The sequence below is a fragment of the Poecilia formosa genome, unplaced genomic scaffold (genome assembly GCF_000485575.1).
Source record: "Poecilia formosa unplaced genomic scaffold, Poecilia_formosa-5.1.2 Scaffold157, whole genome shotgun sequence".
Taxonomy (NCBI): Eukaryota; Metazoa; Chordata; class Actinopteri; order Cyprinodontiformes; family Poeciliidae; genus Poecilia; species Poecilia formosa.
The window spans coordinates 1,360,711-1,376,462 of record NW_006800096.1 but is presented as its reverse complement, the minus strand read 5'-3'; the positions used below and the strand labels follow the sequence as shown (position 1 = coordinate 1,376,462).

The 15,752-nt window shown below is 37.9% G+C and overlaps 1 protein-coding gene across 2 annotated transcripts in view; it reads right to left on the bottom strand.

Annotated features, from left to right (window-relative positions):
- Nucleotides 1-6,086: 6,086 nt before the first annotated feature.
- elavl2 (ELAV like neuron-specific RNA binding protein 2) overlaps nt 6,087-15,752 on the bottom strand; it is a 45,391-nt gene continuing 35,725 nt past the window's right edge. The window contains exons 1-4 of one of the 2 annotated variants that reach the window (XM_016677498.1): nt 15,096-15,314; nt 13,084-13,309; nt 12,564-12,602; nt 6,087-8,687 (exon numbers count right to left, since the gene is read on the bottom strand). In XM_016677498.1, the coding sequence (XP_016532984.1) occupies nt 8,357-8,687; nt 12,564-12,602; nt 13,084-13,309; nt 15,096-15,177 (678 nt within the window). In that variant the 5' untranslated portion in view covers nt 15,178-15,314 and the 3' untranslated portion in view covers nt 6,087-8,356. Of the gene's footprint in view, nt 8,688-12,563; nt 12,603-13,083; nt 13,310-15,095; nt 15,315-15,752 lie in introns of those variants that run through there. The other variant, XM_007564278.2, reaches the window with a different exon arrangement.

Sequence of the window (15,752 nt, the reverse complement as noted above, 5' to 3'; positions counted from 1 at the left end):
ACAGCTGAACAAGGACGCGCGTCTTTGATGTCAGACACATGGAAATATGATGCAAAAGAGGAGCATTCAGCATTGTGTGTTCCACTGCATAAGCTACTCGGCTTGTCAGTCACAGGCAGAGACTGAAAATGAGCTCCCCATTCGTCTTAGCCTTCAACGTGCACGAAAATATTCACACCCCGGGAGCTTTTCCATATTAACACCAGCAACTTGGGTGCATTTTATTCAGATTTAACATGACGGACTAAAACTAGGTAATGCAGAATGGTGTAGTGGAAGGAAAAGGATGCACATTTTTTTTTTCCAAAGTTTTCAGAAATAAATATTTAAGACGCTCGGCCTCCGTTTTGTAGACCATGCCTTGTATCCGTCTGTGTGTGGCAGCTCTTCTGAAACGGATTTCGCTTCACAATCCTCTAAAGGCTGCGGTTCTCTCCTGTCTCTGCCACGCTTATTTCTTACACTCAGTTTTCTGTTAATATCATGCTTGAATATAACAAGCATATTGACAACCAGTGGCTTATCCTCCTTTTGAAGGGAGTCCATAACGGTCTTCTGGACATCAGTCTTCCCCTTGATTGTGTGGCCGGCTGACTCAGAGTGAAAAACTGTTTGAAAGTTCAGAAAGCAGATGTTTTGAGTCAATTAGCTGATTAGGTTGTGACCCCATAAGTTCCATTAATGATTCATTTTCCAAGACACCAAACCTTGAGTTTTCATTACCAGTAAACCATAATTCTCCAATCATTTTGACCACTCAAAGCACTTTACACTAGAGTCACCTACACATATATGCAGTATGGGGTTGGGTGCTTTGCCCAGGAGGAAGCTGGAATCGAACCTGCAACCTTCTGATCATGAGACGACTACTCTGCCTGTACAGCTGCAGTCGCCCCAATAACCTATTCATCTATGAGTTGCCTGCCTCTCTGAGTAGTGCTTTTCCTGACCCGCCTGTAAGTTTAATTTTATAGCCGGAACAGCATTTTTTTTTTTAATTGAAAGGTTTTACAGTAGAGAGGTCTGAAAACAACAATAGTTTGTCATTTTATTTTCATGATGCACTGCTTTATATTAGTCTATTACAAGAAAACTTAATAAAATACTTTAAAGTTTGTGGTTATAACATGTAAAAATGCTCAAGAGGCTTTTATACTTAAGAAGAGCAGCACAGCTTTATGTTTTTAAGGCATCGTTTGATCTAAACTATATGTATATTTATTAATAATAAATGTTTTAAACTTTAAAGTTGGCTGATTTGAATTGAATTAGAGAACAAGTACCACTGATCATCACTTATCCTCTTATATACAACAGACAGACGCGACATCAGGACGCCTTCCTCAAGGCTTGGACGTGCTTAATGAAGCAACCTCACATGTGGAGAAGGCGCTTGTATTCATCTGCGACACCGGGGCCATTAAAGCCACGTGAAGCATCAGTACTCATCCACTCCACCTCAATCAGCTTCGAGGCCTTTTCATTTAACAGCTTCAAGAGGGTTTCATCTGGGGACGAGAGACAAAGGGTGAGCGGCAGTAAATCAGCGGAGGACAAAGGAATAAAACAAAGGCGCTCCCGCCATGTGGGTCAAAGCAAAACTGAAGTCAAAGTTTTCTAACGTTTGTAATGTAGGAGAAACTGGAGACTGAGAAATCGGAATATTTGAATTAAGGTCATTTGCTCCAGTAATTCGGTTCAAAATGGGAAACTCGGACATGAAAACGATTATTTATAAGCGCCGAGCGATACATTTCAAACAGCTGTTTGTATTAAGTTTGATTATGGTTTAAGGCTAATAAAAAATAAAAACTACATCAGTCTCTCATGTTATTATAATGCTACATAAGTAAAAAGTATATTTCGCTCCAGGATTTCCTCGCACAAACCTACACCATGGTGGTTCCACAGTTTCTCTTCCTGCATAAGTTATTGATTTATGCTCTTGTTTTTATTGATTTTAATATCAGTTTAATTAGTATATATATTTATATGTTATCAATAAAGACCCAGGCTTTGAAAAAAGAGAAAGTTCACCCTCTATGAGTTTCTGGGTTTTCTCTTTCAAACAAAACATAAAGAAAAGATCCTCCAGTCTGTAGCTGGTTAAAAAAACAATATTCAGAACTAACCAAGTGTACAAATACTGATCCAGATAATTAGCCATTAATGCCACTTTGCAAACCCTGTTCTTTTAGATGGGATGTTTTCTCCTGGTAACCCTTGTAGGCCAGTTGTATTCAGTTTTTGATTAAAGGGGAGGATTCTTCAGATCATCAATAAAAAACATGCTTACTCTGTGCTGTAGCTTTTGAGATGAAATCTTTGGACTTTATGCAATTTCTCTGAGCATCAGCGTAATGTCCCTTTAAATAGAGGACGGGCTACAAAAATGTAGTTTATATTGCATGGAAATGGCCGAAGGTGCGTACTTAGTTATGCATTTAGTCTTCCTTTTGGTTTGATAACAGCAGTGTGGAATCTGCTTGCTTGCTTTGTAGACTTCAGGGATACATTTGAATAACTAGCACTTTAATATAATGTTTATGAATCTGCAGTCAAAATAAATAACAGCCATTGCTCAAAGGAAATTCATCACACATCTAAGTTTTGGTGAAGATCACAAGGCAACCGTGGAAAAAAAATAATTTATGGCTGGAGAAACGGTGGCATTTTATGAGAGACTGTAAAACAAACATTGCGTGCATATTTGAATGCATGTCAAGCGATAACGTTTATCCTAAATGTATTATAATCCACGATTAAAAACCTGTTTTCTTCATCTGCCAATGCATATGAGCACACACAGAGGAAAACCCCGAGGATGATAAAGACCTTTATAATGCCGAAGAATCTGCACAAGAGCGAGGCGCGGATAATAAATGAGCCCAGCAGAACCCACTTTGGGTTATAAATCACAGCAGACAGACCGTATGCAGATGTGTTTATGCACGACTCTGCTGACATCGGCAGCTCTGGACAAACATCTTTTATTTATCCCCCAGCCCCCCCATCACGTTACACTACGCTGGGTTTCAGCAGAAGGGCAGACCCAGAAAACGTATCGAGGACACAGAGCCTAGGCTCAAATCTTCATGTAAGGAGCCATGTGGGAGCTGCAGGTCAAAGCTGCATCACTTTACAGCTTTACATAAAGGACAAACAGGACAAGGGTTTTTTTTTATAGCTTCATAAATCCAACCAGGAGGTAACAAGCCATCACGAAACGGCTATAAGCACATTTCTTCCCAGAAGAATTAGCCTCAGGGTTGGGTGTAAAAGAAATCCGAAGCTGTTGGTGGTGGCGTTCTGCAAGAATATTCATACCGCTTAGTTTTTTACACCCCCCCATAATTTAGTCCTTTACGGAAGTGTGGCGAGAAGAAAGATATTGTTGAAGGAAAGATGGTATTTGTCAAAAATCAAGTAGGAGAGATGGACTTTCTGGCCTACATGCACAACTTTATGCATGGTGGAAAAAACACCAACCCCAAGGTGAAATTATGGCGGTGAACTGATTGAACATCTTCAGCAGGCAAAGGGAGATAATCCTGAAAGAAAACCTGAGGAAGACTTCAGATCGAAAGACATTAACCTCCTACCAGGACAACAACCGACGGCACTAGAGATGAAAAGGCTTCAACTAAACCGACTCGGTGTTTCTAGAAAGTATTGAATCAGTGATGTTGTATATACACCACAATTTTCAGATATTTTATTTGCAAGAAAAAAAGTGTACATCAAGTGTAAATCTGTGGTTGTTGAGCGCCACTTTGAAAACAGTGAAAGGATTATTAAGACCTATACAAGTGAGAAAACCATTCCCTGTTGATATAAACCGATCAGTAAAGCACTTTTAAGAATTAAAAAGTGATTAAAGCTTTATGAATTCAAATTCACTTTCTATGGAGTGAAAGATAACCATCCATATCAAAGAGCTGAGGTTCGAGAAGCTCTCCCAGGAATTAAAAATCTAGAGTGAAGCAGTTTGGTGGCTATGAACACCTACTCTGTATAATGTATAATGATGAAGCACGGAAAACAAAATTCTCAGATCAACCAAAACCAGAGAGAAGTAGATTTGGTGTTCCCAAAGGATAAGTTTAAGACACTGTGTCTAGCATTACTGCATGAGGATGCTTTGCATAGCATGTTACGTTAAAAAATAAATAACATAGGGTATTTTTATCTTATGCTATTCCCAGTGCATTTGTGTTTATGTAAATAAGTACTGTAAATTACTTTTCTAAACCCAGCTATTATTTCAAGGCTCTACCATTTTGTTTTAGTTTGGCAGAGTTCCTAATATTGACAGAAAAGTGGATTTTTAAACGACTCATTGGCTTTTGTTTATTTGTCTAATTTTCAAGATTCTTAGTTATGAAAAAATATTTTGTCTTTGAAATATTTCTATACTTTGGCACTGCTTTGCAAGAACTTGTCAAAACATTTGAATTAATTTAGCCCCGCTGAAGAGTAAACAGTATTTCTCATCAATACCTTAAAAGATCAGCTTACGGCAGCTAATCGGTGACAGCCATCGACTGGTAAGGCTAATCTTACTTTAGCCAGCAGAGTGTAATCATGTTATACAGCTCAAACATCTGCTGATCTAAGAGGGATTCTCGGCGCAGATGAGAGCCAAATATGCCATCGCTCATCTCCTTGCATCTTCAGAATCACCACAAACTAAACCAGCAGCCCTTCGTTTCACTTACAGGCTTCAAATCTACAGAAAGTTCTGATATTAAAGAATCATTTTTCAGATTCAGCAGTGAATGTTAAATACAGAAAGAAAGTGTAACAACCTCTTCCTCCCGTCTCTAAAAGCTACAAAGACTGCATGCGAGTTCCTCCAATACCGTTTTCAGTGAAACCGTTCCTGGCATGAGTGGGGAAGCTCGCCTTAAAATCCATTTCATCTTCAGCAACCATAGTAGAGTATTGCCACTGGCAATACTCTAATGAAATGTAGAGTATTGATTTTTCCAGGGCTTCTACCTTCAACCTTTCTGCAGTTCTTTTCATTGGAAACTGAACCGAGGTCCAATTACCTGTTATGGCTGCTTAGGAATAGGGCAAGCACTGTCCCGACACCTGCAGCCCAGTAATTACAACCACCATAAAGTCTTGCGATACTGATCAGCTAAACTCTGGATATGCATTTATGGAAAAGGGTTAGAGTTGGAAAAGTTGCTCAGCAGCAGTCATTGGGCCAACCAAACAAGCGGTGGAAATGAACTAAGAGAAACTGCAGATTTTGGAGCCATTTCCAAACTCCAAAATCATCAATTCAAATAACTTTTAGGCACTGAAAGGTTTGAAAGATTCATCACCTCCTTGCCCAGGTCTGGAAGAAGATGCAAACTGCCATTCTGAAGAAGGGGAACTTTTGAGCATGTTTAAGAACAACTCCAAAGATACCAAGGCCCAAGTCGATCCAGCTGGAAGACATGAATCAGTTTCTACAGTGAGGAAAACAGGGTTCCAACAATTTTATTTAAAACTACCAATACCTTCCACAGTTACGAATGTACTAGAGTTCACTATTAAGTTGTGGACTGTAAAGAGACCTTAAATGTAAAGCTTGCACAAAAGCAAGACAAAAAGAAAATGCTAAATGAAGGAACCCCACTCTGCTTAGGTTGGGAGGAAATTTCAAACATTTTGAACAGATACTGCTCGATAGGTGTACCCCACAGGAATTTACAGGTCTTCTGACTTGCTCATTATTCCCACTACCGTTTTTAGAAACAGCCTGCAGTTTTCACCTGAGGTCATGGATGTGACCAACAAGTTCATGATTTGGAGACCACAATTTTAGGCAACATATGGAGGTTGAATAACTCACCAATATATTGTACCCCATTTTCAACTTCAGGAGCATCAGTTGATCGATGGCCAGTGCTGTGGCCGTCAGTGACTGACCAAACCAGCTGCTTAATGCTTAAAATCCCCAAACAGAAACTTTATAAGAATCCTGGATTTATTGTAGGCGTCAAGTGGAATGGAAATCACCAATTGCAATCTAAAGAATAAAATTATACATTTTTGGCCGGAGAAAAAAAAAAAAGATCAAGCAATGCTTTGCCCTTCAAACTTATTTATTGATGTACTGAACATTGAAAAAATCCAAAGTATCCAAACACAAAGTAAAGAACATGTACATCCTCTTAAATAGTCAAAAGATATTCTGCTCCAAAAATGCTGTAAACCAAGTTCGACTATACAACTTCAAATAAATAATCCCATTAAGTAGTGAGATAGACAGGGTTGGAGGGAGCGGTTTTTTCACGCCGGACCATTGGCAAAATTCGCAAAGACCAAACCATCATTAAAAGGTTTCTAAATGAAAAAGATTAACGGCGGTAAGTCGGGCGTGAAAAATGTGCTCCCCGTCTCCCCCCACAGCAGCAAGTATCACAACTCATCTTGACTTAAAGTTTAACTTTTACAAGTAACAACAAAAGGAGGAAATAGATAAAGAAAATAAACAAAAAAAAAAGCAGTTGCAAAGAACTCTATAATGCATAGCACACTGCTCGTTTGAGGGGGGAAGCATGACTAGTAACTGGCTGAAACACCAACCAGGATGCAGGTGCAGTAATCAGTGCATCTAGACGTTTGGTCATGATGATCTTGTTTAAGGAAATTTAGCAGCCAATTTCTTTTTCTTTTTTTAAAAATGGTTTTTGTCGACGTTAATGCAACTGCTTCACTGTCCTTCCCCAAACATTATAAAGCAATATACACCTTTTTACGATTTTAAAGACAGGTTATATGCATTACATATATATGAGTATGAAAGAAATCAAAGTTTTTCCAAACTGTGGTTTATATCCATTCTTTACCACATAAATATATATCTATAATGTTTATATATATATTAAAAAAAAAACAAAATGTCTATACTTTAATACTTTTTTTCAACAAAGCAAGACTATCTACAGACCAAACAACCAACATATTTGATGCACTGAAATGCTAGTCCATAGGACGACAAATAAAATCTTAACCTCAGGGAAATTAAAGGCTTCAAAAACAATATCTTACATACTTGGGGGGAAAAAAAAAAAAGGTATAATCACACTTTCCAACAAAGTCTAACCTAGAACAAAAAAAAGGTCTGCTTAATACAACATAAAAAAAGAAAGAAAAAGACTTATTTACAAAGCTCAAAGCTCAGAAGTTATCCGTTTGATTCTTCGGACTTTCTTTTTAAATGCGGCTGCCATCATCAGCTTATCCACAATCTTTCATACAAAGTATGTAAAAACCCCTAATGGTCGATATTAAGACAAAAATCCGTCTAATGATACCGTAGGTACACCACAAAAACACCATGAGCTCCATCTGAAGAAAATCTTAGAGGAAGAACTGATTTTAATCCCCCAGAGCCTTTTAAGATCTCTCCTTACTGTAATTTTGCATGCACTTTTTTTTTTTAAGCAAATAAATGTTTTATCTTTATTTTTGTCAGTTTCCAAATCTAAAAATCAGAAAAGCGAGTTTGTAGTCGAGCAGACCACTGGGATGAAGGAGGACCCACAAGATGATTTACAAATGAAACCAGCACTGGTGCCGATTCTGTAATCTAAAGGTAATACAAAGATCTCAAAAGGTATCTTTTACATCATAAATCTCTCCAGAAACATCAACCACTGCAAACTTTCCATTTAAAGTTCAAAAGCTCACAAGGTGTCATATGAAGATATTTCTCAAAGTATCCAAGTCAAAATATTTTGTTCCAGGTCCAGTAAAAAGTTTCTCCAAATTTTTCTTTTATAAAAATAGATGCTTTTTTTTTAAACCCACATCAAAGAGGTTCTTAGCTCTTTGGCAAGGTACTGCTTTAAGAATTTTTTTTGTCTTTTTATCCGTTAGGATTACAAGAAGCAACATTATGCAGCCAACCAATTACCAACTCAGTACAATAAACTAACAGAAACGGCTCAAAATAAGTACTTGCTAACCACTCAAAGCGTAACGCACCGATGGCAAATCAGGACACAAAGAAAAAATCACAACACATAACCTTACAAGACTAATGGTATCAAAAGTAATGTGCAAGAAAAGTCAAGAAAACTGTAGTAACCTTATAGGTGATCCATCTGTGAAGACAGCGAGATTCAATGTCAGGTTTTAAATCCTGCTGGGGTTTTTTTCTGCTTTAAACCAATTAAAATAGTCAAAGTGTCGCAATGAGGAAAAACAAAAACATTGTTGGACTCTAAATATGGATTACAAAGATGTTTTACTAATGTAAAAAGTTACGGTCAATATGCTTCCATTTTCTTTTTCCTTGGTGAGTTTTCTAGAAACAATCTCAGTGGGTTTTTTTTTTTTGGTTTTTTTTTTAGGCTTTGTGTGTTTTGTTGGTTTTGAATGAGACTTGCAGAACTCTGTCCCCGAGGCGGTATCCGTTCAAGCTGGCAATGGCCACGGCCGCCTCGTCGTAATTAGTCATGGTGACAAAACCAAATCCTTTGCACTTGTTTGTGTTGAAGTCGCGGATGACCTTGACGTTTGTGACGGCGCCGAAAGGCCCGAACATCTGCCACAGGATGCTTTCGTCCGCGTCTGGAGCCAAGTTGTAGACGAAGATGCACCAGCCGGTCCCCGCGTGCCCCGGGATGTTGATGCCAGCCAGACTGGTCACCCCGTCAATGGCCATGGGGGAGAACCGGCTGAAAAAAAAAACAACAAAAAAGAAAAATCCCAAACATGGTTCAAGGCAAAACCAGAATGAGAACAGAACAGCCTGTTTAAACAAAGATCAGTTTTTAATCAAATCTGACAATTGTCTACAGGGTTCAGCTGCATCCATCCTTCATCCTGACTTACAGTGCTTTTACCATTCACTGCAATGAAGAGGGAAAAAAATGTATTCAAAACCTCACTTTGCTATAGGAGTGCATCAGATTGTGAATCATAAAATGGAAAATCTTCCAAAACCAAGAGAACATTAAAGTTCTGTTTGAATCTCATCCTAGACTTTCCCTTTACCTTTAAAAATCAATATGTTACAAAAAACACTCGTTAAGAGGACCCAGATATTTAAAATTGTGGACCTGTATTTTAGCTCAAGTATAACATGAATTGTAATGAACCAAGAGGTCTGATTTTAGGGATCTCTACTTCCAGTAAGCATTCAACAGTGATTCTTTGTTGATGGGATGGACATGTTTAGAGCAGCTGGAATAATTTTGCATTTTCAAACAGCTGGGCTATAACAGATTATTGATAGCCATTAACTAACCTCTACATTAACTACAAATGAGGTTCCCCACCAACAGTGATTGTTGCTGGACCAAGTCCTTAAGATGCAGGTGTTCCACAAAAACCATGTCAGTAATCGTCAATAAGAATACAATGCCAGTATATTTTACCAAAAAAATAATAAAAAATTCAACCAAGCACTTTGTAATTGCAAAGAAGTTCACACAAATGAAATTATGACAGATATATCATGGAGTTTGACCTTTAACGTAAACTAATGGTGTGAGAATTAAATGCCTTAAAATTATGATGCTTGATCATAATGAGCCTTTTCATTACTTTTTTTAACTATTACATTCTGCATCTCAGCTTTGCAACTCCATTTGCAAAAACAAAGCTCAAAGGGCCGAGCAGAGAACAATTAGGGGCACAGAGAAGGTCACTGGAGTATCCTCAGTTTAGGAACTCTTCTAGGAGCGCAACTCTGACCATGGTCAGGACTCCTTGTAACCTCCTCATGACTTAGACTAGTGGTACTGCAACATCAGCTGCCAATTTTAATCTTTGTACATAACATTTCATAAGCACACCCATCTCCATAGAAAGCTACAATCCATCCTTCAAGTGGAATTACTTTCATGGACAAGTCAAGGTATGTAGTTTGAGAGCCAAAGACGAGCCTTTTTATCTGTGATATTTACCAGAATATATTGAAGAAATATGACCTTAGTAGCAACAACAAAACAAGTTGCACTTGTTCTTTGAATTTCAATTAATTGTGATGATTTTTCTTTTTTTTAAACTTTCATTGGCTTTTTTGATCAACACTGCAACACCCTTAAACTGACCTTTTTGCTCAAGGCTCTTCAGGCTGAATCTCATACGAGTCGATGCTTAATCTCACAAGTCAGCCAGAAAATACAGCTTTCCACACTTGTTAAAAAAACAGCTGCTTTTCAAGCTATGATTCCTAAAAAAAAAATCCCTTGAAATCAAAGGCACAACATAACTGAAAATCCATATCCCATTACAGTTTAAGTTTTTCCTTAGACCAAAATAAAGCGGCATAAAAAAGCCCTGGCCATTAGTGAGTGTGGTTTTGCGGTTTTGGGAAACAAAATTCAGAGTGCTTGGAAAGCCTATAAATTATTGCAGCAGGTGTCACACAGGATTAGCTGCTCCAGTTGGCCTCTCAGGGAACATCCACTGTGACAGGTGTGCTCAGAGCATCAAGGACCCACAGATAGATTTGGCAACGAAGACGTACGCAGAGGAGCGAGGCAGACATGAAATCACAAGTGTATTGTTGCTGCTGATGGCCCTTTGAGCTTTCAGAAAGCTGGACTTCAATCACACTTGAGGAAACAACACCAATACTCTGGCAAATCCTGAAAGGTGTCTGATGCAACCAAGTTTAAACAGAACACGGCTGTCCATAATAGATCAAGGTAGGGAAAGTGAAGCTCAAAATATAGGCACGCAATTTTGTGCAATAGCAGGGATGATTGTAAAATGTAGGTCTTTGTGATGTAAACAGTAATCCAGAAATGTGACCTTCATGTGTCACGGTTCTGCATGCCTAGGTTTGAATGAGCACTTTAGGGGAAACTTCGACTGTGCTGTTTCTAATGGATGTTTATCCATACAAACATCAAGCCCACAGTGACTTCAAACCAATCACAGAATACCTTTTGTTTGTCAATGAATATGCATCTTAGGATGAAGTACATAACAAAATATAATGCAAATACTAAACGATGTACTGAAACAGTCTGATACCACAGAAACTTTTTTTTAAGAAAACCTTCAGGTGGTTTTGGATTTTTAAACATTCATCCATAAAAAATAATTCAGTTTTAGTGTGTGAACTTACTATGGTAAATTCCAAATTTCAGAAAGATATTACGCAAGTCAGAAATGCATTTAAAAAAAAAAAAAAATAAAAAATAAATTGTAAGATTTCAAAATTTTGTCTTTGTAACAATAGTAGGATTATCAAGTGGAACAATTTACTTGATCCATTTTCCACAAAAAAATATCAAAATTTGACTAAAAACTGAATGTAAACTTTGTTGAAACTAGTTGACTGTTGCCATGGTTACTCAAAGATGAGGTGGGAGCTAGGGCTGAGCGATAGGGCTCAAAAAATGCATCATGATGTAAGCATTTCTTACCAGTGACTAGATAATTTGCAGTATTCTGGACATTTAAACAAAACAAACAAAAAAAAAAAAAAACTGACATGACTTTTCCTTTCATCTACAATTTCCTCTTTAGCCGCTTCTCATTTTCTCTTATTTTGTGGCATGGTGGCAAAACTAGGTAAATGCACTGTGTGTATTCAGACATATTTTCTAGTGATATTGGCCATGTGTATTATAATAGCTATTGCTTCATCGTCCAGCCCAGGTGGAAGCCTTCTGAGTATTTATACTAATTTGCATAGGTACTTATGGGTGGGAACAGGGCGGTCCACGCAGCAGCTGCACTATTTTACCTAAAGGGATTGTGTGCAGCCACATGTACAGTTTTATACACATTTTTGTTCATTGCACTGTTCAAAATTTGCCAACAGGAACCTTATGCACAAGGCCCATATGATTACTGTAAAAATTGTGTGAGGAGGGAATTACTTATCGCATCATTTGAGAAAAAATGTATTTGAATTTGTTAATTAAATTTGTAATTAAAAACACTGGCAGTGCTGTCAACCAGTTTAATTTTATGTCAATAAATGTTAAATAATTCAATAGTATGATTAAAAGCAGTTACTGTGTGCAGTTTTAGCAAAACAAATCACATCTTTATGCGACTGGTATCCTGATACCCATTTCAAATAGTGTAGCTTTTAAGGGCAGTTTTTAAGAGTCCCCCCAACACTCACAACAGACACCCTTACATCTATGGCAGTGTGCGCTACTGTCAAGATTTTAACATCCATTTTATGTGTTGGTTATTTATGTATAACCAACAGAATTTACTCAGAACTTTTGAACAGAGTTTACAGATGTACTAAAAGATAGTCAGCTGGTTTTATTGGGCACCAGGTAATATTTAGAGACCTCAATTCAAGGTCCTCTTGATTGTACCATTAGAGCCTCTTCTCACTCCACAAATCAACCTTTTAGTCTTACTCACAATCTTTAAATATTAATATTCACTCCTACTGATTTCTGTGAATAAATTACACTTTGTATCTGTTCATGCATTCTGTCAGTGATCCCTTATTGAATCAGGTCGACCTTGTGAAGCATCAACTACCTACGCAACAAAATAAGCCCTCCCATTAGGTCAGTGATCCCTGAGGATCAATTAAAACAAATTTCAAAAGAAAATCTGATTACCTCTTGACTCCATAGGCCATGTTCAGCAAATTGTCCAACCTTGAGGAAAACAGAACAAACATTTCAGTAAGTGAAAAGCTTTGCTGGAAATGATGCATTTTGAGAAGATGACAGACAAAAAATGGTTTCGATACAATGATTAAAGTCAGTTGTTCCACTCATGGGGATCCCAGGACTATTATGACCTTTAATAACCCGCTGACTGTACTTATTTTTCAATAATCAACCTACACAGCTTAGTCAACAGGAGACATGCAGTTTACACAGAGCTTTTAAAAAGGGCTTTAGCAGCATGTTACAAGAAACTCTTTAGATATCAGTATGGTGAGTGGGCTGGAAATGTTTTTAAATTAACACACCGACCCAGGATTCATCATTTTCTATATTTGAAAAGAATAAAATAAAGTAAAATATGAGGGGATGAGGAGGGGATATGGTGGTGAATGTAATGATGGGGTTGAATCATTCGTTCAGGTTGTCTCTGATCAGATTTACTTCTGTTTAGATGAGTCCCTTTTACCTGAAACGTTGTGCCTGCTGTGCGAGGGGTCCTGGGTACCTTCGATTGGGAGACTGATACAGCTGAGACAGCAGCGCCTGACTGGTCTTCTGGCTCGGGTTGTTTGCAAACTTGACTGTAATGGGTTCGGTTGCACCGGGTGGCTTCTGACAGTTCAGACCCTTGATTGCCTCCTCAGCCTCAACTCGCCGGTCAAAACGGATGAAGCCGACCCCCCTGGAAACGCCTAAGGAGAGCAGAACACTCATGTAACAAACCTTTGACAAGAAAAGAAAAAAGTTATACATCTAGAACCCCATGTTATTGAAACAGCAGTTACTTCTGCCAGTGTGCACATGCAAAATTGATCTCTTTTAGGGTTCCTTTTATTTTTATTCCTTTTAAGCAGATACTTCTGCGACCCTTGAGCCAAAAGACGTTTAAACTACAAATTTTACACGGTTGCTTTGATAGCTAAAAAAAATGTCTATGTTCCATTGTCAAATTATTTGCTTAGCTCATGTACAGTGGACTCTCCCAGTATTTGCAGGTTGAGTGACCACAGCTGCCTGCGAATAGCTGAAATCCACAAATACTTGAGACCCACCCCAACAACAGATGCCTATTTTAATATTCCAGATAACTATACCTTAATGTACATCAATACACAATTGAAGCCATTTTAATACTACTGCAGAAGCCAGTAGTGTTACTGACCTACTGACCTTGAAGCTCAAGAAAAATTAATGTCACCACTGGATTAGTGGCTTTGCAAAGGCCAGCCAATAGCTTGCCAACCCTCACTGTACCTTGGTATTTCAGCTTCCCAAACTGCATCATAAATTTAGATAAAGATAAAAAAAAATTAAAAATTAAAAATCCATGACTAAGTGAATTTTTCTGTAAATAAGTTGGAGTTGGTATTCACAGATCTTTCTGAGACCCTAACACATATAAGTTGGGTTCACTGTAGACTCAATCTTCTTCCCACATTTGCAAATTGATCCAAGAAGCTGACTTTTGCTTTTGCTTTCAGTATTTAAGTGAAAATGGTGTGCTTTTGTTTACTTTTCCCTAAAACGTATTGCACAGCTTTGCTGTGTCACTTTCGGGATTTCAGCTTTTACAATCATTTCAGCTTTTATTTCTCCATAATGAAATTAATGCAATCATTGTTCATTTGTTTAAAACTGCCTTTTGGAAACATCTGCAGGTTTTTCTAAAGGTTTTTGACTAAGTTTACACATTCCTCATGTTACAAATTGACAGACAATGTTGTATAAAAAAGATTAATGTGAAGGGAGCACACTCACTCACTCTTTAGTGGGTAATCAGGCACTTAAAGAGTCTAATCACAATTTTCTCTTAAATTTGCATCTTAGAGAAACCGTCTTGTTGAATTTGTGTGACTGTAAAGGAATTGGTGCCTGCTCTCTAATTTTAAGAGCAGGCACTAAAAGTTCGAGTTCACTTATGTACAACCTGCAAAGGAGAACATGTGAACAGCCCTGGAATGTGTGATTTCTTTGAAAAATAAACTTGCCCAAAATTAATGCAAAAGGATTCTGTACCCATCTACTGGGAGAGAGAAAAATAAACAAAAAAAATAAATAAATATGAGCAGATCCATTTTTAAAAATTTTTTTAATAAGGATTCTGCTTTTAAATGATGCCTGAGAAACATCATAAGTAGTCTAAATACGGGCATCACATGCAGACCTTGGAGAATGGAATCCAAAAATTTAAAAAGGCAAATGTGAAGAGAAGAGGCTGAAGTAGAAAGAAAATTTAAAGCACCGACTCCTGCTACTTTACAGCCGCCACTTTCATATTCTGTCGATGCATATTTATGAACAGCTCTAGTGGAAAATTGCATTTTGGGGAAGAGTCTCACACCAGCACCTCTGATGCATTTCTCAGCTCAGGCGGCGTCTTTTTGTTCAGTATTCCCAAAGGGAGAAGCCGAAAGGGGAAAAAAATGTGAAAGTTAAAAAAAAAAAAAACACAGGGGGAGGTAGTCCTGTTCTACTCACCGGTCACCTGGTCCACCAGGATACGCGAGGTAATAATTCGTCCGTACTGGGAGAAGAGCTGTTCAAGTTCTTTCTGCGTCATGGTTTTTGGTAAGCCACTGACGTACAAATTTGCATCTCTTATAGAAGCGGAGCTTGGGCGCGCATAGGAAACCTGCAGTGGGAAAGCTTACATGAGCACCACAAGATAAACATCACAGCAGCACCTGGTGATTAACTCATTATAGACTGCCTACTGACTGGGTAGGCTGCCAGTCACTGATATTAAATTGTAGAAGGGGACACCTTCAATGCAAACAATACTTGGTAGCATTTACCTAGATCATATTATTCATCAGTAGAAGCAGAGAAACAACTAACTTGTACACCAATTTAGATTCATAAACTCCAAAATATTTTAGCCTACCCAGTCTGCTAAACCCATTTTCAACTCAATGACAGAGTTTAACAGATGAAAAACTCAATTGAAAACCATCAGATACAGTTTTAAAGCAAAGCCTCATTTCATTTCAGGAAGGTGAATTAAAATTAATAACGATCATTAATAAACTGCTTTTCACCATCAATTGCCAAGTGAAGAAAAATTACAGCTACAAAAAAAAGCTAAACTGTAAACAAGACTGCACAATATTAGGTTAACTCACGACTGCTATAAAA